Source organism: Loxodonta africana, chromosome 1 (genome assembly GCF_030014295.1).
Source record: "Loxodonta africana isolate mLoxAfr1 chromosome 1, mLoxAfr1.hap2, whole genome shotgun sequence".
Lineage (NCBI taxonomy): Eukaryota > Metazoa > Chordata > Mammalia > Proboscidea > Elephantidae > Loxodonta > Loxodonta africana.
In genome coordinates this window covers 235,841,366-235,867,105 of record NC_087342.1, presented here as the reverse complement: position 1 = coordinate 235,867,105, position 25,740 = coordinate 235,841,366, and the positions used below count along the sequence as shown (strand labels likewise).

The window sequence follows — 25,740 nt, the reverse complement described above, 5'->3', positions numbered from 1 at the left end:
AGGAGTTATAAGTTCACCGAACTGTCAACCCAACTGCACATGATGAGTTCAATAGAATATAAAACACACACATAAAATCCATTGCTGTTGAGTTCATTCTGACTCACAGCAACCCATGGGCTTCGAGGAGCAGCTGGTGGATTCAAACTGCCAACCTATTGGTTAAAGCAGCTGATCTCTTAACCCCTCTACCACCACGGCTCCATTTAATAAAATATGTGGGGTATTAATTCAGGAAAGTCCTGACATGTGAAACAAACATGCAAATTAATTTCTTTAAAACCTTTCCTTAATTATCGAAATTATTAGTAGTGTGCTTTGTGTTCCTCAGCTTGCATTCTGAATTGTCCATAAGTAGAAAATAATTCTCTTACTGTTCTTGTTGTAATGAATCCATAAATGCTTGGGTCCCTGAATATTCAAAAATTCCTTAATGGGGAATCAAACAAGAAAAAAACCCTATAAATACTTTCAGGTGTACCTGATTTGGTTTGAAGAAATGCAAGTAAATTTGGAAGGCAGGTAGCTTCATAGTTGATGGTCCAACCGTATATCTCAGCCAGAGCAGGACGGACAGAAAAGGCAGCACATGGTTGGCTACAAGTTTAGTAGAAATGGTTTGTAACGTTGCATTGTTCCATAGCTGTAAAGCAAAGAATTTGGGTTGCCTGAAAACCTAGATCTTTACCTTACGCTCAGGTGGTTATTTCTCCAGGATGCCTTATGCATTGTGTAATTTGCTCTTGCACCCTTTTCTTTTCTCTTTTTTGTATTGTGTGTATCAAAACCTAGTTACGGTCAGACTCATTTAGAAAGACTGTTCGGATGTGCATGTTTGAACTGTAATATCTGACTTTATTATCACAGTCTACTTAATTTGCACGTGTATCTAAAAGTAGTCACTGTAGAGTCCATTCTACAAATATCACATGAAAAAACTGAGCTGAACCTAGCTTATTTTGAAAATAATTGTACTTAGCTACGATATATTTCATACTTTGACAACCATATTTGTATTCTAAAATACGTATGAAAATATTACAGATCTTTAAAGCAGGTATTTACACTTAATATGCTGCGTATTATTCAGTGAACAAAAGTTTATTAACATCCTAGCATTCTCAGAGGCCTTGTCTTCAAGGACCTCACTGTAAATGGAAGGAGACAGAATAGAAATATAATTATCAAGGTTTACCAGCTTATCTCCTAAATATAGGAAGCTTTAACTTTAACAAATAAAAAGCAAGATTATTTTAAAAACTATAAAATATGGATAACAATATGTATCTTGTAGTATTACATGAGGATTAAATAAAATATTGTATACAAATTCCTTAGCCCAGAGCCCACAATTTTATGGCACTGTACGGCCAGGAATACTGTGTCTTTACCAACAACACATGTCAGCCGACCATGGTTAGTTCGGTAACAAACCATGGCACTTTATGGGAGAGGTTCCGTCAGGCAGCCTTTCTGGAGCCTGGCTGCACCCAGTTCAGTGCAGGTGAAAAACCACTTGAAGAAGAAAAGTGAGAAATGCCTTGAGTGCCCCTTGTCACTAATTGTATCTCCTGTCTTTGTAACTCTTACTAACTTCTGCAAAAGGAGATCAGAAGAGATGGCTGGATTTCCGGACATTCAGGACAGGAGAACATCAGGATAAAATACCCAACAATGATACATTCAATTTTTCATTCATATGCCATGTTTCTTGGGTCAGTAAACAAAAACATTATTTTAAAGGTGATTAATCAATGAAGGAAATAGCTCATTAATACCAAAATTTTATGACAGTTTTTGAATTGAGAAAGTATGATTTTGTTCTCCTTTTATCTTAGGGTGATGAAATGAAGAAACTGGGCATACAGCCTATTCCCATGATGGACAGAGACAAAAGAGATGAAGTCCCACAAGGCCAAGTATGAATTATCTTGCTCAAAATTAAATATTTTAAGGCGGTCATAGAGCTATTTTTTTTTTTTTAAGCTATATATGAATAATGTGACTTGTGTACAAGGATGGGCCGTTCCAGGTCTGGCGATTAATGCAGAAACTATAGCAATTCATCCCGTAGGGGGCTGAGAACTAAAAAGAACATCCCTTTATCCTCAAATCACCATCCATCAGATGGTCCTTCACTTGGGAAGACGCTCTTAGGTATCTCCTTTGTGTTGAAGGGAACGTAGAGTCTGAGGAATGTGGCCTTTTTGATTTGTGCAGGAGTGCCAGCTATCACATCTGATTTGGTTCCCAAAGCCAAAAGCTAAACCAGGAAACTATGAGGCTGGGTTGTAGCCAGGAAGGATTTAATGATCTGTGTGTAGAGCAACTGAGCCCTTCGCCATTTAGATGGAGTTGGGGCTGGTAAGACTGAAGTTAGGAGATCCTAGTTGTTTGGATTGAAAGAATTTTCAACTGTCTTTGTCATTACTTCTTTCTAGAGATGTAATTGCAATGAAGTCCCTCCAAAAAAACCAAATCCACTGCCATTGAGTCCATTCCAACTCATAGCAACCACATAGAGTTCCCAAGGCTGGAAATCTTTATGGAAGCAGATTGCCACATTTTCTCCTGCGGAGCCCCTGGTGGTTTTGAACTGGCCACCTTTTGGTTAACAGCCAGTCACTTTACCCACTGCACCACCAGGGCTCCTGATGAAGTCCTGGGAAGGTTAAACAATTTACTCAGGGTCACACAACTAATAAAGGCCAAGGACCCAACCAAGTCTGTCTAACCATAAAACCTAGACTCTTTCTGTAATCTGGCACTGCTCATTGTTTGTTCAGGGCATGTAGAGCAATCTCAGAATGCACTGTAGTTGATCAGTGAGTGCAAATGAAACATGAATGGAAGTCTTCCGTAAGAAATTTAATATATAACTCTATACAAGCAGTCCCCAGGTTATAAATAAGAACCATCCCTAACTCTGTCTTTAAGTTGTAGGTAAGTGGGACAGATACATCTGGTTCTTATTTAGCGTCAAATGTTTGTCTTAGTATATAGTATATATTTTACCTTTTTATGTATATAAAAAGGAGCCCTGGTGGCACAGTGGTTAAAGCTCTCAGCTGCTAACTGAAAGGTCAGCAGTTCGAACCCACCAGCTGCTCAGCAGGAGGAAGTTGTGGCAGTCTGCTTCCATAAAGATTTACATCCTTGGAAACCCCATGGGGCAGTTCTGCTCTGTCCTATAGGGTCTCTGTAAGTCGGAATCAACTCAAAGACAGTGGATATGCGTATGATATACTTAAACACTCTCAAACTGTACGATGTTTTCGTGAGTGTCACAAAATGGTGTGTGCATTCTTTATTACAAACCATTGTATTTAACTCAAATTTTTAGTAGGCTTTATGGCAGTCTGTTCTTAAGTACTACTTGCCTGAAAGTTGGACATCCATAACCCAGGGACTGCCTGTAATACACTTGACTCATCTACTATATACGCCAATATCATACTAAATTGAAAGTTACTAATAATTACATTTAAAAGCTTCAAAATAGGTTTTTTATTTCAATTAGCAATTTGTAGATTAATGTGGGAGATATTCAAAAATTATAACGAGCCATGGAAAATTTATAGGAGATGATAAAGTACTACCACTTATTTTGTAATATAACAGAATATTGAGTATAATAAGACAAATGGAATATTCTTCCCATGAATATAAGCATTTTGCACGTTTTACATCTCAGTAAGCTTTGTTTGTATGTGTGGGTATGTGCCTTTAAGTGTGGCATTCTATTCATATCTTTTTTTAATAACCGTATACATTTTTATTACATCTGCATATTTTATTTAATCAGCATGTAGTTAAAGAAAAATAGATATAACTTAAGAAAGCGTTAAATCAAATATTTGGGAGTAATTTTTCACTTTTATTTTAATAAGAAACCACCAAATAGTTGTTGTTTGGTGCTGTTGAGTTGATTTCAACTCCTAGTGACCCCATGTGACAGAGTAGAACTGCGCCATAGGGTCTTCTAGGCTGTAATCTTTAAAGAAGCAGGTCACCAGGTCTTTTTCCCATGAAGCCACTAGGTGGGTTTGAACTGCCAACCTTTTGGTTAGCAGCTAGCTATATGTTCATTTCGTAGTGAATTCCAGTTTTAAATTTTATTGGACTAGTTTGTGAACCAAATCTCTTTTTGCTTTGTACTCTCTCCATTAATCAGAAATAATTGCCAAATACCATGTGTTGAGCTTTTTCTCTTTTCATGTTTTAAATATGAATAATTAGCAGATCACTTCTCATTTTTCCTTTTTCTTTTGAAAGTGTACCTGGGACAGCTGTCATGCATATAGCATATATATTTTGCAGTTTATTTGCTTTTTAATATTGTTTGTGGAACTTCTTTCAAACATGTAGTCATATTTTAAAAGTCCTTTTTCATGCTGAGATAATATAAACATTTACCTATATAGAAATTAATTTTTTTAATATTTCATTGGTTTACATGATTAACAATTTGTGAAATCACATGGAATTTATTTTGGTGTATCACTGAAGATAGTTGTGAATTCCTCTTTCATACCTTCAGAGTGAGGGTTCTGTTTTAGTGTTTTTTAATTAAGAAAGCAGCTGTTTTAAAATTGCTTATTTTTTGCCAAAATTCCATTTTTATTTATGCTGCCATTTTTAAATAAAACATTTCTGTGAACAGCTAATATTTTACCAAGCATTTAGCTTCTCAATTGTTGGTTACTGTGAAATTATTCTTTGCCATAATGATAAAATACCCTGCTTTCCAATAACTAATTAGTTTGTTGGGGTCTTCTGCCCCATGGCATCTGCTAAATACTAAGATGAAATCTCTGGATAGGCCATAAAGTCAAAGGGTGAAATGAGTCGGCATTGTTCTAGTGAGATACTATGAAGATAGTTTAGACAGGAGAAAGGAACCAAGTAGTTTGGATTTTCCTGTGTCCTTTGATGAGTCTCTTTGGAGTTCAGTCTCTTAAGGAAACTAGTAAGCCATGCTCGGGGTCACCAAAGGGAGGGACCTCGTTTCTGCTTGTACATGTTGTCAAGCTGTGGACAGTTAGTCATCGCTCCACCATCTGTGCTTCCTGTCTGGGTGCCCTTTCAAATCTGGCCTTCGGTAGGCCAGGCTAAGCTAGCAGCCTTATTTGCAGAGTGGACCAAAATACCTAATAAAGTGTTTTGAAATATATTTTTTAAAGTATCGCAGATTAACTCCAAAATATGTGAATTCAACAACTATGGAACCTGACAGAACTGTGGCCTGAGAGACCTACAATAAAATTAATGAGATTCATTGTGGTTCCAAAAGAGGTGGGCGGGGGGGCAGAATAAAAGTCTCAGGAGACTAACCAAAGGACTGGAACCCGAGGATTCCAAACAAAACGAAACACCACCGCGGTAACTCTTGAGATACTGAATTGGAAAAAAGTCATCGTGTGGAAGAATGGCAGGTTGATTTTGGTGAAGTGTTTAGGGTACAGCCCTAGATTAGGCCAGAGGTAAGAACAGGACTTAACTTTGAATAAATAGAGTAAATAAATAGACTCATTAATGTTCGACATGGGTTTGGGATTTCAGCGGATGTTAACATTTATTGTAGGTTTCGATTGTTGTATGTTCCATTTCTAGAGCATATTTTAATGCACTCTAAATGCACTCTAGAGCAGTTCTCATTGAGTCCACATATCACATACAGCAGAAGTAGAACCTTCAGTGGTACAGTCAGGCTTCAGAAGCCTCCAGAAGATTCACGTGGGAAATGTCAGTGCCTTGAGAATTGCTAACGTGCGCTCTTGTTTCCTGCTTGTCTGCGCGCGGAGGCAGCTTGGATTCTACAATGCTGTGGCCATCCCCTGCTACACCACTCTGTACCAGATCCTCCCGCCCACGGAGCCACTCCTTAAAGCCTGCAGGTCTGTGAAGCTGTTCAGTCTGTAACACTATTTAAAAAACAAACAAAAACCGCTGAGACTTGGTGTGGGATTTGTCACTCTGTCAAGGTGTGTAGTTTACAGTAAATACCATAACTCTATGGACTGTGTCTCCTAGGTACCAAGCATGTGCCGAGAGCATTCATAAAGTCATTCGTTCACCAAAAGTGGAGCAGGAAGAGTCAGAGCGAGCCCTGCTTCCTGGTGTTTTTAGGGCAGTAGTTCTGCTCAGTGGTGCTTATTAGTGGGGAAAAAAAAAAAAGCTTGCCGTGGAGTTGATTCTGACTCATAGAGACCCCATAGGGTAGAGTAGAGCTGCCCCATATGGCTTCCAAGGAGCATCTGGTAGATTCAAACTGCCCACCTTTTGGTTAGCAGCCAAACACGTAAACCACCGTGCCACCAGTGCACCTGTTAGTAACAAAACCTATTAGTAAAAAAAAAACAAAACCTATTAGTAAAAAAAAAAAAAAAATTTTCTTAAATCCAAGGCTTTGAGCTGGTTCATTCCTGTTCAAACCCCTGCTGAGAATTTGCATTTCTAACAAGTTCCCAGGAAGTTATACTTAAGAATCACCTGGGAATCTTGTTAAACTGTAGATTCTGATTCAGTACATCTGGGGGTGGAAGCCCTGGTTAGATCACACAGCTTATTGCTTATATGTGAGCAGGAGGAACTCCAAGGGATCCCCTTCCTCTTTCAGTTTTAGTTTCTTCTAAAATGATATTTAAGATTTAATGGCTGTTACCTGCACTAGCTCTTTTTTTTGAGGATTGGGCTCATCTAGAGGGTTGAAAAACTTTTTAGATTTTATTTTTAAAAGAATTCCCCTCTGGGGAAGGCAAGAGGGCAGTGAGAAGAGCTGCTGTGTGATTTTTCCCCAGGTGAATTGCACGGTGTTGGGGGCGGGGGTCTTTGTAGCTTCTTGGCAGTGACCACACTTGGGTTGGCATGTTTGTGCCTTAGGATAATGAGGAAAGAGCAGAGAGTTTTAAACACGAACCAAAAACCTAAATACTCCCATCTTCTGCTGTTATAACTTATTTTATGAATTTTTTTTTAAAGGAAACAAACAAAAAAACCCAACAAACAAGAATATTAAAAAAAAAAAAAGACCTTGGATTTTTTTCCCTCTTTTTTTTACCATTTAAGGGATTGTATCTGCTTCCTCTCTACTCTTGAAGAGATGAATTTAACATCCCAATTGATTTTGTTTTGCCATAAGTAATCTTAATCACTGGTTTAGTTTATTAAAATAATAAGTATTTCATAAAAGAAAAATATTTTCAGTTATAGTACAAAATCTTTACTGTAACTCTTCATGCCTTTGGAAATGAAAAGATCAAATTTTGCTCTCCCTAGATCGATTTTGGTTTAGACCATAATTTAGGAGCCCTGATGGTAAAGTGGGTAAGTGCTTGGCTGCTAACGAAAAGGTTGGCAGTTCAAAACCCACCAGTCATTCCGTGGGAGAAAGATGTGGCAGTCTGTTTCCGTAAAGGTTATAACCCTGGAAATCCTATGGGGCAGTTCTACTCTGTCCCATAGGATCAGTAGGAGTCAGAATTGACTCAATGGCAATGGGTTTGGTTTTGGTTTTAGGTCATAATTAATTCAGATATCTTATTACATAGGAGCCCTGGTGGCACAGTGGTTAAGAGCTCTACTGCTAACCAAAAGGTCAGCAGTTAGAATCTCCCAGCTGCTCCTTGGAAACACTAAGGGGCAGTTCTACTCTGACCTATAGCATTCCTGTGGAGTTGAAATCAACTGGATGGCAATGGGTATTATGTAAGTGGCTAAGTCATCATTGGCAACATGAAGGGTGAGCTGGGACTCATTCTTGAAAGAATCAGGTTGTAAAAAGGAGTGCACCACTGAAGAGAAATTAGGATATTAATCTGTTGTTGTTAGGTGCCATTGAGTCGGTTCCCACTCATAGAGACCCTACATACAACTGAACTAAACACTGCCCAGTCCTACGCCATTGTCACAGTCATTGCTATGCTTGAGCTCATTGTTGCAGCCACTGTGTCAATCAATCTCATTGAGAATCTTCCTGTCTTTCGTTGACCCTCTACTTTACCAAGCATGATGTCCTTCTCCAGGGAATGGTCCCTCCTGATGACATGTCCAAAGTACATGAGACAAGGTCTCGCCATCTTCGCTTCTAAGGAGCATCCTGACTGTCCTTCGAAACAGATTTGTTCGTTCTTCCATCAGTCCATGGTATAGTCAGTATTTTTTACCAACACCATAATTTAAACGTATCAATTCTTCTTTGGTCTTCCTTATTCATTGTCCAGCTTTCAAATGCATATGAGCCAATTGAAAACACTGTAGCTTGAGTCAGGCGCACCTTAGTCCTCAAAGTGACATATTTGCTTTTTAATACTTTTAAGAGGTCTTTTGCAGCAGATTTGCCCAATGCAATACATCGTTTGATTTCTTGACTGCTGCTTCCATGGGTGTTGATTGTGGATCCAAGTGAAACGAAATCCTTGACAACTTGAATATTTTTTCTGTGTATCATGATGTTGCTTATCAGTCCAGGTGTGAGGATTTTTCTTTTCTTCATGTTGAAGTATAATCCAAACTGAAGGCTTTATGTTTCTTCATCAGTAAGTGCTTCGAGTCTGCTTAGCTTTCAGTAAGCAAGGTTGTGTCATCTGCATATCCAAGGTTGTTAATGAGTCTTCCTACAATCCTGATGCTGTGTTCTTCTTCATATAGTCCAGCTTCTTATATTATTTGCTCAGCATACAAATTGAATAAGTATGGTGAAAGGATGTAACCCTGATGCACACCTTTCCTGACTTTAACCACACAGTGTCCCCTTATTCTGTTTGAACAACTGCCTTTTGGTCTAAGTACAGGTTCCTCATGAGCACAATTAAGTGTTCTGGAAATCCCATTCTTCACAATGTTATCCATAATTTGTCATGATCCACACAGACTAATGCCTTTACATAGTCAGTAAAATACAGGTAAACATCTTTCTGGTATACTTTGCTTTCAGCCAGGATCCTTCTGACATCAGCAATGATATCCCTTGTCTTGGTCCTCTAGTGCTGCCATAACAGAAATACCACAAGTGAATGGCTTTAACAAAGAGAAATTTATTCTCTCACAGTCTAGTAGGCTACAAGTCCAAATTCAGGGTGTCAGCTCCAGGGGAAGGCTTTCTGTCTCTGCCGGCTCTGGAGGAAGGTCCTTCTCATCAGTCTTCCCCTAGACTAGGAGCTTCTCTGCATGGGAACCCTGGGTCCAAAAGACAAGCTCTGCTCGTGGTGCATCTGTCTGAGTAGTATGAGGTCCTCATGTTTCTCTGCTTCCTTCTCTGTTTTATATTGCAAAGGAGATTGGCTTAAGACTCTATCTAATCTTGTAGACCTCATCAGTATAACTGCCACTAGTCCATCTCCTTACGTCATAGTGGTAGGATTTACAGCACAGGGACATCACATCAGATGACAGAATGGTAGACAGTCACGCAATACTGGGAATCATGGCCTCGCCAAGTTGACAGATATTTTGGGGGACACAATTCAATCCATGAGATCCCCCCTTCTACGTCCTCTTCTGAATCCATCCAGCCTGAATTTCTGACAGTTCTGCTGCTGCAACTACCCTTTTTTTTTTTTTTTTTAAACAACACATTCTTTGGTTTTAGACTGGAATATCAGTCTAAATCCAAAGAACACGTATGTTAAAAAAAAAAAAATCCTAGGCAATGTTCAAAAGCCCTTTCCTATTCAGGAATTCTCTGTGTTTCCTGCAAGTATTGAGAATCCAGCAGAATGAATGTTGTGATTATCACCATTGGGCTGGGTTATGGACTCCCTTTACCTCGAAAGCTTAAGAATTTGGCAGATTTGATGCCACCTTGCTTCCCTGCACTTGTCTGAACCACATCCTCACATTAAAAAAAAAAGCCTGAATTCAGGGTGTCAGCTCCAGGGGAAGGCTTTCTCTCCCTTTTGGCTCTGGGGGAAGGTCCTTGTCCGTTTTGAGCTGCTCCTTGGTGATCTTTATGTGGCTTAGCACCTCTATTCCTCCATTCCTGCTCCCATCATTGCTTTATCTGCTCCTTTTAGATCTCAAGAGAGATTGACTCAAGACACACCCTACACTAATCCTGTCTCATTAGCATAACAAAGAAAACCCATTCCCAAAAGGGATTATAACCACAGGTATACAAAAAAAAAGCCCATTGCCATCCAGTCCACTCCAATTCACAGTGAACCTACAGGACAGAGTAGAATGGCCCCATAGAGTTTCCGAGGAGTGGCTGGTGGATTCGAACTGCCAACCTCTTGGTTAGCAGCCGAGCTCTTAACCACAGCACCCCCAGGGCTCCCAATCACAGGTACAGGGGATAGGATTTACAACCCACATTTTCAGGGACACACTTCAAGCCATAACAGATACACTGTGTGCTCCACCATTGCTTTTGCCCTTGTAGCCTAGAGCCCTGAGCTAGTGCGCCTCCCCCCGATCCACCTACAACCCCAGGTGCCTTTGTGGCCCAGGGGCTCTTTCCTGGGGAAACTAAGGCTGCAGGGGAAAATCCAGGGGCTGGTTTTTTGTCATGAGAGCCACCTGAGGGCATCACACAGTTATCGTCAGAGTCACTAGGACACTAAAGAAAGCCACCAAACTCTAGTGAATTTTTGAGACAGAGCCAAGAAGTGCTTTTGTAACCTACCTACAACGGCACCTTTTCTCCCCAGGGACAATCTCAGTCAGTGGGAGAAAGTCATCCGAGGAGAGGAGAGCCCCATATGGATCGTGTCACAGCCGGTGGCCCCCGAGCACGCCACCGAGAAGCTCGTGGCCCCTGAGGACTGATGGCGGATGGCCGTGATGAGCGGTTTCACCCAGCAGCCCTCATCTTGCTTCTTTTACTTTTTTTTTCCTTTTATTTCCGTGGGGGAGAAAACCTACATCTGGTAACTGGGAGGCACATGTACTCAAGAAGGTAACACCAAGTAAATGTCTCACCCAGATGACCTCGGCCGCCTCTCCTGGAGTGAACTCTGCACCATCAACACCTGGCCACCCATGTGCTCCGGAAACGGCTGGCCGTGCTAGCTCCGTGTGACCTGTGAACCGGCCTTTTCTAACAGGCTGCTATTGCTGAGGCCTTAACGGAAACGGACAATGATTGTTCGGAAGGGGGTACTTTTCCACTGTGTCTTTCTAGTGAGGATTTAAAATGGTACTATTATGATATTATACTTTGGCTGTAACACCAATGTTGCTTCGGTGTTGTTGGTTATAAATAGGAATTTTTACACATTACCATTGTGAATGTTGGTGTGCGACCTTCTTGTAATTAATTTGAATAATAGCAGCAGACAACCTCGGGAGAGGTCACTGAGGTTACCCGTGTGAGAAGTGTCTTTCTGCAATCAGTGGTGGGAAGCAAGTCAAATTCTTGTTTCATGAATTAAACGTTAGGAGGACTAAGCATGTTCTTTGAGTTTATACAAAAGGGTTCCAGGGGATGAACCTACCGCTAAAGGAGATGGACTTTCCATCCTTAGGAGATGCAGGTGTTCATTGTAATACATCTCAGAGCGTCAAGGACCAATTGCAAAGACGTCAAAGAATTTTTTTTTTTTTTTTTTAAGTTTTTCCCGTCATTATAGTCCTGGGAAATTTACTGGTCCCTTTGCATAAAGAACAAACTGAAAGCAAGACATACAATTTCATTTTAACAGACTGGCCTTGGTGATGTAAAATGTGAACTTTTGTTAATGATTCCTTTATATTTTCACTTTCAGTGTCACTGCAAAATTTTAATTCACTTCCAAAATGCAAGGTTTATTCTAAAAATCAATTAAAATAACATACATTTTCCCTTAAAATCAAAGTAAAGGATAAGATTTTACTTTGATCCACTGCTTCCGTCTCCCTCCGCCCGTTTCTCAGTGTACTTAGTCGTATTTCATAAGCTTTCTGTCCTTGGCACGGAAAGAGAAGAGCGTAGCAGTGCGGTTACCTCATATCCTGTTTCCCTACTCTGTTACTCTTGTCCCAGATCAAATGTGGGCATTGAGGCCCATGGTTTGGACAGTTTCTTCTGTTTAACATTTTGGTTGACTAATATTGCTGTACATTGAAATGTTTTGAACAAATATACAAAAGTAATACTTTGAACCCCTTACCCAGGATTATAAGCCTGTCAGTCCTGGTGCACATTAATGCTTTAAAGATTCTTAGCACCTTGACACAGTAACCGCTTAACCTGCAGTTTATGTGAGCCCGGAAATTAGACAGAGTCTCACAACATTAGCTGGTTCACCAGGCAGGAGAACATTGCTTTTAATAAAATGTGTTTTAAAAATATTCTTTTACATATTCATTACTGTATGCATTATTATTCATATAAGCTTGGCTTTTGCAAAAACATTTAAATCAGATGTTTTTACAACATGTTTTATATATGTTGTAGCAGAGTTAGCTATACATGAACATAGTTCTTATTTTACAGTTAACACTATGTGTTTAATTGACTTAAGGGCTTCTGAAAGTTGCCATCTTCCCTACATAGGACTTCATTTGCTATTGTAATTACACAGGATGAGGGAAAATGTAATAGCTGAAAGCGAGGGGTAACATGATGGAGACACACACACACACACATGCACACACACACATAAGTACGCACATACCACAAACATTATATATATGTATATACATACATATGTATATATACACACATGTGTATACAAATATTTACGTATTTATGATACAGAGAGAAGTAACAAGTATAAAAATTAGAAATCAGCCCTATTCTTCAAAAACAGTAATTTTCACGTTGGGAAAGGTATATTGTCTGATAAGGAGCTAACTAATGTCAGTGTATTCATAGAATCAAATTCTAAAAAAGCAGTGTATTTTCACACATCCAATTTTAAGAAACTGTACCACACAGAATTCAGCTTCTGTCCCAACAGTTAATTTAGTCGCCTGATTTATTCCGGAGACTAAATCATCCAGGGTGGGGGCGGGGGAGGGGCGGCGAGGACATCATTTAAAACTGTTGTTTAATTAAAAGAATTTTACAGAATGCATGCATTCCGCCTTTGATATAGAACACAATCGTGTGTGGGGGGGACAGGGGGTTTTGTGGCTATGTGTGTATTTTAAGGTTGCTATTCTGTTATTACAGAAAATTCTAATTTGAGATAGCCAAGTGTATTGTATTATGTGACCTGTACTTTGAACAGTTTCCCAAAGAAATGTACATGGATTTGTTGGTTGGTTGGTTGATTTCTTGTGAAATATTGTCATAATAGAAGCAAAGTTGGAACAAAGGACTATCATCTCATGTCAACTGTTACTATTGCCTTTTCCATGTATCAGATTTGCTTAGGAATCATAGATGAACCTAAAATAAAAGGGTTCAGAATACCATGATATTCAGTTAATAATCTGTTTTGGGAAATAATGCAGACGGGATATTTTGTACTTGGGCAGATATATTTAGCATACTAATTTTTGAATTGTTTCTTGTCCTTCTTCAAGATCTTTTCTTAAAAGGGCAATGTGATTTTTATTGCTGAGAGTTTCGAATTCAGGTGTTATGTTGGGTCAGTTTTTCCTTGTCCGGTATAAATGTGGAAACCCACTATGAATATATGTAGAATGTTAGGTGTGCAGAAATTTACATTGGCTATGTTGATTTATAATAGACAACGTCTTATTGTTACATGCAATTATCCCATTGTCTTTCCAGACATTGTGGATACATTTTTTTAACTTTAAATTTTCTCAAAACTGTAAACGTACACCAACAACATGAAATCTTGAACCAGGGCAGTGGAATTAAATCACAAGATATGCAAGCGGCTCGTTAATTAGTAGTTGACTCTGTGAATTAATTAAGTAGAAAAACTTAAAAGGAGATGTAACGTACGTGGAAACTAATCCCTCACCAAAGCTCCTTCTACCACGCGGGAAGCGAGGTGCATTTACCAGGTGGAGCTATTTCCAAGAAGCGCAGGAGAAACTAGTCTCGGGAAAGAGGCCGAGTTGAAGCACTCGATATAATTGTCCTTGTTGCCGACTCCACTCGCCATGAAAAAGGATTTGTGCAGATGGCATTCTTGGTACCCAAAGTGACTCGTTTTCACAACAGCAAAAACTGAAATAATTGGCAGCTAGATGTGTTCCATGTAGGTTTCCTCCTTGCAGCATGCTTTTTAAATATGTATTTTTTTCATTTTGTACAGTCAATCTCAGTTAATTTTGCACTGTTGGTATGTGCAAGCACGCCAGGTATATTTGAACATGATACACAGATGCACAAACCCTTAGACACCTGCATTTTTAAATAGATTTAGTTTGGGGTATTGTTTGTGGTCCGTTAACATTAAGGTTTGAGCTTTCATAGCACTTAATTAATCCCCTTGCCTTGGCCTGTGCCTTTATTTTAAACACTGCAATCTTCTTTGTTATTTGCTGTTCTTGCTTCACTACGGTTGGAAGCAGGTAAAGGGCATATCCCTGGTTAATGGTATCACGCTGGATGAGTAGGGCCCTTCCTTCGGCTACTGGATTACACTCCTGGTGACTGTGACCGATAGCTCAGACTCCACCTTTTTTGCAAGAACTTCGAAGAACTGTGACACTGATTCTAATGTGATATGTGATTTTGTTGGCTTCCAGGTACACAAGCAGGACTTCAACTTTGGAAATCACTTTTGTCTTTATATATTTCAAACACCTCTTTGCTTTCTATACTTTTGCTGATTTTACTTAGGGTTTAGTTCTTTAAACACTATTCATTTAGTCACTTTAGTGTAGCCCTTCTGTTGCAAGGATTAGTCTGACTTAAATTCCCTGTAAATTGTAAATTAGCTGAGTATGCTACGGGCCATCCCCCATGCTTGTGGGTAGTACAAGGCTGTACAGTTTCACATTTACGTAATTATTTATCCTGACACAGATTTCGCTTACTTCTTTCAACACTTCTCTAAGTTTAAACTAATGATACCCAAGGCAGTGCACGCATTTTTGTTTTCTTTTTTTAACTTGATATTTTGGTTGTCTAAAGCATCAGATGCATTTGTGATGATAAAAAAAATAGCAAAAAGGAAAGAAAAATCTGTCTAAAAGAAAAAAAAGGTTTCTGTGGTGGCCTTAGGGTTCTAAATTAAGAAGCTGGAACGAAGTGAAAGACATTAATGTTTCCCAGGAAACATGCTTGAAACCCAAAGATGCCTTCCTGTCTTGCCTGGAACCTAGCCACCTGTCTCCTTAGCCTCACGGTGGAATGTATGCTTGTCAGGATGTTCCTCCTGCGCCCTGACTGCTCCTCCCAGCCGCTCAGCAAAGGGAGCTGCCCACGCAGAAAGCCGCTGAGGTGCCAGGACCGGTGGGACCTGACCGGCCAGACCGGAGAGCAGCCCCGTAGAGATGCTGGTCTTACACACGCTGGTTTTCAGTGAATATTTTTGAGGTAGTGTGTATTTACAGAAGTATAGGTGGAAAGTTTTCATTCCTATTGTGAGTTCACTTTTACAAGTGTATTATCTAGTACTCTAGCCCACCTAAAATACTGTGTTAGTGTTCTCCCGGGCATTGCGCCCTTGTGTTTCTGTGGTCACCTCCATCCCCAGGCCTGCGCTCTCTGAAACAGCCCCTGTGCATGGCTAACACAGGAGTGCCTTTCCCCATGTGACCCGCTGTGAGGTGTACACACCACGTCTTCATCTCGTGTTCACGTTGAAAGTACAATGGATTTATCCATGGGAAGGACGTGTTTCTGTCCAATGTCCCTACCTACTCACCAGACCCACTGACCCGTCCGAAATAAAGTACTTGCCCAAAACACTGTGAAACAGTTACCAAAATTCGTAGAAAGGCAGCATCTTAACTCTTTCTGAAAAGCAAAGATGACCTTCCTCACTTACCGGCGTTAACAAAAGCCATGTCCTATGTCCCTCCTAGCTAGGGCGCCAAGAGTTCGCTGGTGAAAAGCTCCTTGCTGACTAAAAACTGTGCTGGGGTGGACACAGGCCGCGTGCGTCCAAGTGCGAGCTCCTGACAGGTGGGCCCACAGAGCAGTGAGTCCCCGGCACAGTCCTGGCCAACAGCCTTGTGGAAGGAGAAAGAGTCCCAAGTTAACAGCATCCAACTTGAGTATAGTTTCTGAGTTGGTTAATTTAAAAAGGTGATTTTATGTGTGTGACATATAAAAATCTTTGTAACGTGCATAAGGGCAATAATTTAAAGAGGTCTTAACTTTGCATTTCTAAATTATAAATATTGTACATGTGTGTAATCTTTTCATGTATTCATTTGCAGTCTTTGTATTTAAAAGAAACCTTTACTGTTATGTTTGTATAATAGAACAGTAATCATTTATTATAACTTAGGCAAGTTGTAAATAAATTCATAAATCAAGCAGCCAGTATATATGCATATATGGATGTTATATTGCAAAATCTATCTTTGTTTTACTTACACGCTTAAAGCAGCCACAGATTTTTTGTCAATATGTAATTATACATATAAAGTATATATATGTATGATACATAAAATATATTTAGAAATGTTCATAATTTTAATGGATATCCTTTGGTGTGAATAATTGAATACAGACTTTTTAAAATACCACCTTTCACGTTTATCATTTGCTCTCATTCATGTGGGGGGGGGCGGGCGAGATCAGGGACATTCAGTATATTAAGCAGCAGTCGCAGTGGCATTTGAAAAAGTTGACTTTAAAACAGTCCAAGATTTGTTTGCATATAAGACATGCAGTCAACATTGGACTGATGTGGTATATGTTCTCCGAGAAAGGACGAGAGGTCATAAATTTTATCAGGTGGTTTGTTAGCATTGTTGTGTAATTTCAAAGATTCAGAGATTGTTTCAGGAAACTTTTTGAAACCACTGCTTCAGAGTGCAAAGCTCATGGCACTCGAAGCGCTTACCTTAAAAAAAAAAAAAAACCTTACCCCTCCTCAAACAGCTTGCCTGCCGTCAGATCTTTCCAGCAACAATCCAAATTAAACAAATGTAGGGAAGGAAGCAATGATCCGTGTGTGTGTGTGTGTGGTGTGGGCTTTTTCCTGCTGTAATAAAGAGAAGTTTCTAGGCTAAAGCCTCACGTGATCTACATACAGCAATGGGTATGTACACTCTTGGTTTTACGTTTAAAACTCGGCTTGAAGAAGTTGCGTTTTTATTTGGCGTTGTCTGCTTGCCATCAGATCAGCAGGCAAATGACAAAAGTTTAAGACTCAAGAGTTATAGTTCGATTCTATGCCCAGACGCTCCCTAACCTTAACGATATTAGAGCTAAATTTGGGAATCAGAATAAATCAGCGTTTACTGGAATGAGGACCTGCCGCATTGTTCAACATGAGTGTCCACAGCTGGTAAACTAGACGGTAAATGTAGATACCCCTAATGGAATTCCTCCCCCGCCCAGCTATCACTGACGGGGTACTTTTGGAAAGCACCTCATTGTACATATGGTAGACAAGACTGCTAAGTATTCATTTCCCATGAAACTGAATGTTTACTGTGTCAAAAATAAATTTTATGAGCTAATATATCCATAAAGTTATTTGCTAATTCAAATTACAGATTGGCACTCAGAAAAATTGATCTGAATTTGAATCTTTATCATAATTATACACATTTGATTTTTTCCAGTACTCATAATGTAACTCAAGAGCTTTGAGAAGTGTAATATTTCTCCATCACATCCATGTCTTCAAGCAAAAGAAATCCCCCAAAGTGACACTTATCAACCAACATTTATTCAACAAGTACTTACTGCGCACTTACTGCTCCCAGGAGCTTCAAAAAACACGGTTGCTGTGAAGTCGACCCAGACTTAACGGCAACTCCTCGTGCATCCGGGTAGAATTGTGCTCCACAGGATTTTCAGTGGCTAGTTTTTCAGAAGTCAGTCACCAGGCTGTTTTTCCAAGGCACCACAGGGTGGCCTCAAACCTCCAACCTTCGGTTAGCAGCTGAGCACATTAACCTTTTACACCAGCCCGGGACTGGAAGGAGCTTAGGGAAGGGAAACGAGACGTTGAAGACAGGGTTTGACATTTCAGTGGTTTGCGCTTGGCATCCCCATCTCACCAGAGTTCGTTCGTCCCTTTGCCGCTGCTGCTTATGCTCCTGCTTCTTCCTGCAATGACAGTCTTCATGGTCGTGGTTACTGGAGGAAGGAGGGGAAACCACACATTTTTAGACCTCATATTCTCAGATGTTTAACAAGACTTTTTTTTTTTTTGCAAAATAATACAAAATTGATTCTATACACGAAAGAGTAAGCTAAGCTCGATTAAACCAAAACCAGACAGAAACTATTCCCTTCATGCTATGCCTTCCTCCTCTTCCCAACTCCTCTCCCACCATCAAAAACAAAAAAGAGACCTCCGACCCACTGCCCAGCAGATAGAGACTTCCTTGAGTGATATTGAAGGGTAAAAGGAAAGCGACTAGAAAGCTAAAATCAGGAATTTATTTGGGATATGGCTTCCAGCTTCTTACCTGGTAATTGTGTGTGTTCAGATAATAGCTAGCCTTCTGCTGGCTGTGTCGCTAGTCAGAGGGAACTCTTGCTCAGCTCAGAGTGATGCCCTTGGGACACGGTGGATCCTCAGTCATTAAAAAAAAAAAAAAAAGGAAGAAAGATGCAACATTCTTAACACACCAAATGACAAAGACACAGGGTTACACTGGTATACGTTAAGGAAACCTTTTTACCTGCTTGGTGGTGCAGTGACTAAAAGTCTGGCTGGTAGCCAAAAGGTCAGCAAAACCTGCCAGCCGCTCCTCAGAGACCCTACGGGGCAGTTCTGCTCTGTCCTCTAGGGCCACTCTGGGTAGGAATCCACTTGACGGCAATAGGCTTGGGTTTTGTTTTTTTTTTAACCTTGCGTTTAACAAAGGGGGCGCTGGCAATGTAGTGGTTAAAGTGCTTGGCTGCTAACTGAAAGGTTGCCCATTCGAGCCCACCAGCTACTTCCCAGAGAAAGACATAACAATCTGCTTCTGTAAAGATGACAGTCCAGGAAGCCCTACGGGGCAGTGCCACTGTCACGTGGGGTCCCTATGAGTTGGAATTGACTTGAAGGTACCCAACAACAACAGCAACAACAGATCGCGCGTTAACCAATAAATCCAGAGAGCAGAACACCCCTTTCCTAAGCCTTCTGGATGATGACGTTTCGATTCGCGGTATGGTGAGGTGGAATCATGAATGGGCGGGGTTGGACTTCAGGTCATTAGTGAGTGTAACCTTCCTCCAGCCAAAGCAAGACCACTTACTTGACTTTTCCGATAGGTGGTCACCAACCTCAGCACCACTCCAGGGATGGAGAACACGCTGCCTCATAGCGAATCAGACCATGTTTTCACAGCTCTGGTTGCCAGGAAGTTCTATCCAAAGTTGTCCAAATCTGTTGCTTTATAATGTCTACCCCACAATATCAGTTCTGTATTTGCAACCACATGGAAAAATACACTTCTTCTTCTGACAACCTTCTGATTCCTTGAATAATTCCATCTTGCCTCCTTATGCTCAAACTGGTCATCTTTAATTTTTTTTTTTTTAATAAAGTGGCTAAGAAGCCCACGCTATTCTTGACATCCTCCCCCCTAGAAATGTATTGGTAGAAAATTTAATTAATTTAAACAGAATAAAGTTAAAAATGTTAAACTTGGTAACCTGGCACTCTTCTGAGCTCCTGTGGTTCAGTAACACAGAATTGGTTAAGAAACTTAACTTTGTGCCCCTGTCCCTGAAATATGCCACATGGGGAATCAACTCGATGGCACTGGGGTGGGGGTGGAGGAAGAATGACGTTAGGGAGTGTTGGGGATTGGGTTGAGGGGTGCGGTGATCAGACTGAAGATCAGAGAAAGCTTTATGCTGAGGCAGCCTGTTCTCCAGGAGGAATCCTTAAGAAGGGGCTGTGTGCTTGCTCAGGCTGAAGGTGGGCTGAAGCTAAGGATCCTGGAGGAAGGAGAGAAACTTCACCAAAGTTTGGCTGAAAAGCATTTTGTCCCACCTGATCTATGGACACAGGCAGTTCAGCTCATCATTTCTGAAGAAAATAATGGCTATTTGGGGGGTCCTTTTAGGCAGTTTGGGGGCTCCACTGAGTCTTATCTAAGTCATATGTGGAAGGACGTTTCTTTGCAATTAGGCCATTCTCGAAACACAGAGGTTTTGGGGGATTTCTTCTCTCCCATCCGCCACTGTTTCCTAGGACCACAGGGCTCAGGTAAAATTTAACAATATCAGCACTTAATAAATATTTATTAAATGGATGACTTAATGGATGAATGAATATCTAATCTAATTTTTACCAAAAGGAAATATTGAGTCTAAGCCAGCCAGTCAAGAACATGACTCTTAACCTGTGCATCCCAAATGAGACCCCGGGGAGCAAAGGAGGGTTGGAGACACAGCTTGCACTTGTGGCTGTAATGCAGCTTCCTGGTCCAAAGTTCAAGCCTAGAATGGGAGAGTCACCCCAGGAATTTGGGGCACAAACATGAACCCCATCAAGGCAGGGATGTATGGCCTACCTGCCCCTAGCACTTTTGAGACAGAGAGACCAGGACCACCAGATCAGCTTCTCACAGGGGCCCTAAAACAATACTGAGATCCTAATCCTCCCAGCGGGGATTATCTAAGGGAAATAAGGACAGCAGTCACCAGTGTGGAGTCACATCCCAATGCCTCCAGAGGCCAGCTGCTGACAGGCTTGAGAAGTGGGCAGGGGGTCCCAGGAGATCATGCCTCACCTACAGGCATTCAGGTTCACATTGTTAATAAATATTAGGTCAACCCAAGAGCATTAACAACCTGTGTTATGCAAATGAGACAACCTTGCTTGCTGAAAGTGAAAAGGACTTGAAGCACTTGCTAATGAAGATCAAAGACCACAGCCTGCAGTATGGATTGCACCGCAACATAAAACAAAAATCCTCATAACCGGACCAATAAGCAACATCAAGATAAATGGAGAAAAGATTGAAGTTGTCAAGGATTTCATTTTACTTGGATCCACAATCAACAGCCATGGAAGCAGCAGTCAAGAAGTCAAAAGACGCGTTGCATTGGGTAAATCTACTGCAGAGGACCTCTTTAAAGTGTTGAAGAACAAAGATGTCATCCTGAGACTAAGGTACATGAAAATACCAAGCCATGGTATTTTCAATCGCATCGTATGCATGTGAAAGCCGGACAATGAGTAAGGAAGACCGAAGAGGAACTGGTGCCTTTGAACTGTGTTGGAGAAGAATATTGAATATACCATGGACTGTGCTCCTTTTTGCCAAAAGAAGGAACAAATCTGTCTTGGAAGAAGTACAACCAGAATGCTCCTTAGAAGCAAGGATGGCGAGACTGCGCCTTCTGTACTTTGGACATGTTGTCACGAGGAATCAGTCCCTGGAGAAGGACATCATGCTTGGCAGAGTACAGGGTCAGTGGAAAAGAGGAGACCCTCAACGAGGTGGATTGACACAGTGGCTGCAACAATGAGCTCAAGCATAACAACGATTGTGAGGATGGCTCCGCACCAGGCAGTGTTTTGTTCTGTTGTGCATAGTGTCACTATGGGTCAGAATCAACTCGACGGCACCTAACAACAACAACAAGAACATTTATCTTTAGCAGAATTGTGTTTAAGAGTTTTTAATGGGAAAATTATAATCATTATATAGTGTCCTTCCTTATCCTTTGTGGTGGATTTTGCTTTAAAGCCTATTTTGTCAGAAATTAATATTGCCACTCCTGCTCTTTTTTGATTGTTATTTGCTTGATATATTTTTTCCATCTTTTGTGTTTTAGTTTGATTTTGTCTTTAAGTCTAAGTTGTGTCTCCTGTAGGCAGCATATAGATGGATCCTGTTTTTTACTTTTTTTTTTTAATCCATTCTGCTACTCTCTGTCTCTTTATTGGTGCTTTTAGTCCATTTACATGCAGTGTAATTATTGATGAGTATGAGTTTAGTGCTATCATTTTGATGTTTTTGTGTGTGTGTGTTGTTGACAATTTTTTTCCACTTAATTTTCTGTGCTGAGTTGTTTTTCTTTGTATATATATTGTCTTTTCCTCTTTTTCGTTGTTGCTTTTTTATTTGCTGAGTCTTTATGTTTTTCTTATTTTTTATTTTGATGTATAGGATTGTTAGATTCTTTTGTGGTTACCTTAATATTTACCTCAATTTTTCTAAGTTTAAACCAAAATTTTATTTCTTTATATTGCCTTGACTTCCTCTCCATATGAAAGATCTATGACTATATTTTTTGGTCCCTCTTTTTTGACTTAGTGTTGTCATCTTTTACGTAATGATGTCTCTGCATCTCTGTTTTGAGTGCTTTATCTTGATTTATTTTTGAGATTTCCCTATCTGGGCTGATATCTAGTTGCTCTGTCCTGTGTTGTAGTCTTGGGTTGTCATCAGCTGATTTCCTAACTGGAGGACTACCTTTAGAATTTCTTGTAATTTTGGTTTAGTTTTTGCAAATTCCCTAAACTTCCGTTTATCTGGAAATGTCCTAATTTAGCCTTCATATTTGAGAGACAGTTTTGCTGGATATATAATTCTTGGTTGGCAATTTTTTTTTTTCCTTCAAGTCTTTATTTTTGTCATCCCATTGCCTTCTTGTCTGTATCATTTCTGCTGAGTAGTCCTAGCTTAGTCTTATTGACTCTCCTTTGTAATTGACTTTTTGTTTATCCCTAGCCACTCTTAAAATTCTCTTTTTATCTTTGGTTTTGGCAAGTTTGATTATAATATGTCTTGGTGACTTTTGGGGGGGATCTACCTTGTGTGAGGTTCTATGAGCTTCTTAAATAGCTATCTTCTCATTTTTCATAATATCAGGGAATTTTTCTGCCAAAAATCTTCAACAATTCTCTCTGTATTTTCTGTTATTCCCCCCGTTCTGGTGCTCCAATCACTGGTATGTTATTTCTCTTGATAGAGTACCACGTAATTCTTAGGGTTTGTTCATTTTTAAAAATCCTTTTATCTGATTTTTCCTCAAATATGTTGGTGTCAAGTGCTTTTTCTTCAATCTCACTAATTCTACCTTTCGTTTCCTCAATTTTACTCCTCTGACTTCCTATTGACTTGTCTAATTCTGAAATTTTTTTGTTAATCTTCTGGATTTCTGTTTGCTGTCTCTCTATGGATTCTTGCAGCCTATTAAATTTGTCATCATGCTTTTCTCTAATCTTCTTAAGTTCCTCTAATGCCATGTCTGTGCATTCCTTGGCTTGTTCTGCATTTTGCTGATCTCCTTCCTGATCTCTTGAAGAGTTCTGTGTATTAATATTTTGTGTTCTACCTCTGGTAGTTACAGGAAGTTATCTTCATTCTGAAGATTTCTTGATTCTTTTTTGGGGGAGCTTGCTGAAACCATCATGGTCTGCCTCTTTATGTGATTTGATATTGACTGTTGTCTTAGAGCCATCAATAAATTATTGTATTTATTTATTTTAAGTTTGCTTACTGTGTCCTAGCTTCTTTTTTTTTGAAATGCCCAAATAGGCTGCTCAAGCAAGCCAGTTTGAATATTGGCAACTTTGACCCTGTCACCAGGCGGCTAGAGCTTTTACTAGGTATGTGAGCCCAGGAGTTTGTTTATTGTTCTTGTATGGATTCAGTTCAGGTGTCCAGATAGTCAGTCACCAAGTGTGTGGTGCAAGCTCTCACCTAAAGTCTTGGATGAGTAGCTGTGATTTGTGTAGGCTCAGGTATCTGGTTGTAGTATGGGGTCATGTGTTGAGAAGTGAGGTCACTGATAATAGCCTCTGAGTGTCTGTGAGGAAAGCATGTCCCTCTTCTCTAGAGCACGTAGGTGGGTGGGTTTTGCAGCTGGACTATGAGCACCCAATTCTGTTGGCTGTAAGGACTGGGAGACACCACTATCCTTGGACCCCTGTTGAGGGTGGGTAGGTGGTGTGGGTGAAGCCACCAGTCCTCCGGCCCCTGGTATGGGTAGGCGAGGACCCTGCTTAATAGTCACAATGGTGTCAAAAGTAAAAAACCTGCCTGTCCACCATATAGCTGAAACTGTTGGAGTTAGACTTCGGGTATATGTACTGTTGTACGGTGCTAATGAGGGTCTATGCTGTTGAAATGGGCCCACACAGGGATGAAAGGCGTTCAAAGTCCATGGATTGCTTAAACTTGTGCATAGGCAAAGGAAGGTTTCTGTCCGGAGTTCCCAGCTTCAGGGAGCCAGCAGATTATTTTTTCCCTGTGTTTGTAAATTTGTTCCTTCTCCAAGGCTAGGAGGATGCCCCAGGGTATGTGACAGGTCCTACTTCCAGCCCAGGGAAAGCGGCTACCACTGAAGTTGGCTTGGGACTGGTGCAGAGTAGGGAAGGATCACTTAAAACTGACAGAGTTTTTTCCAAAGGGATGTTTTTTGGTCCTCAAAGTAGATTAGATGCAAGTACTTACGCCGAGAGCACCATTTTTCACAGATTCTGAAGGTAGAAGTGAACTCTCCATCACCGGATCTCTCCCAATGTGGAAAATGCATCCCGAACATTACTGCTTGTCTCACTGCACCTGTGCCAGGGGAATTGACTTACAGGGTGCAAGTTCCTAACTAGGTTAGGTCTGGCAACTGCTCACTGCTTCTGAACCGTCTCCCCTCCACCCCACCGCCCCAACGGCTCAGTCCGATTCCTCAACTTTGCCTTTGATGTTCAGGGCTCCTAGATTGTCATATATAATGGATTCACTTTTTTTTGGGGGGGGGGTCTTAGTTGTAAGAGGGACCGCAGGAAGCATCTGACTATTCCACCATCTTGTCCCCTTAATGGAAAAATTATAATGTGTTCCATCCTAACCTAAGATTCCCAAACAATTTTCACAGGTGAAAAAAAATACATCAATTGAACATTGGAAACAATTTTATACAAGTGAGAAGCAATCATTTCAAAGTAAATAAATGCATTTTTATGTACAAATGTAACCTAATGAAGGATTGAAATCATAGTACTTCCACAGGAGGATGAGGAGACATGATGGGGTGGGTGGAGGAGTGGAGAGAGTCATTTTTTGAATGGCGTATTCTCTCTGTACTGTTTTCTTCATCAGTTTTTCAAAGTTTTTGTATCTTATGGTTACCACTTAAAAAAAATTAAGTCATAGCTTAGAAAAACATCTTTAGGGCAGAATAAAAGTTACACATAAGAAGGTTTGGAATAAGTGGAAAAAGCAGTATTTCTGAATGGCCCTCTCCGTGAACATCTGTGAAGCATTCGGTTTTGCACTCATCTGCACTTGGCAGACAAGTCACATAGCTTCCATATGAAATTCTCCAACTAGAACCTGTTGGGGAAAGTAAATGGAAGTATGCCTTTGCTTTAAAATTATGTTTTGTTTTGTCTTATGTTCTTATACCATTTTTCAAACAACTCCACTTTTAAAAATCTTTTCTTTTTTATTGAACTTTAGATGAAGACTTACAGAACTAGTTTCTTATCAAACAATTAGTACACACATTGTTGTTTGACATTGGTTAACAACCCCACGACATGTCAATACTCTCCCTTCTCAACCCTGGGTTCCCTATTACCAGATTTCCTGTTCCCTCCTACTTTCTGCTCCCTGCCCCAGGGCTGGTGTGCCCCTTTAGTCTTGTTTTTTTTTCCCATGGGTCTGTTCAATCATTGGCTGAAGGGTGGACCTCAGGAGTGGCCTCATTACTGAGCTGAAAAGATGTCTGGGGGCCATACTCTCAGGGTTTCTCCAGTCTCTGTCAGGCCAGCAAGTCTGGTCTTTCTTTTGGAGTTAGAA

At 40.4% G+C, this 25,740-nt stretch overlaps 1 protein-coding gene across 1 annotated transcript in view; it reads left to right on the top strand.

Moving 5' to 3' along the window:
* The window catches only part of PDE10A (phosphodiesterase 10A), a 114,167-nt gene extending 102,967 nt beyond the window's left edge, over nt 1-11,200 (top strand). Inside the window, exons 17-19 of the mRNA XM_023559358.2 lie at nt 1,839-1,919; nt 5,809-5,897; nt 10,650-11,200. Coding sequence (XP_023415126.2) covers nt 1,839-1,919; nt 5,809-5,897; nt 10,650-10,767 — 288 coding nt within the window. The 3' untranslated portion in view covers nt 10,768-11,200. The remainder of the gene's footprint in view (nt 1-1,838; nt 1,920-5,808; nt 5,898-10,649) is intronic.
* The last annotated feature ends 14,540 nt before the right edge of the window (nt 11,201-25,740 follow it).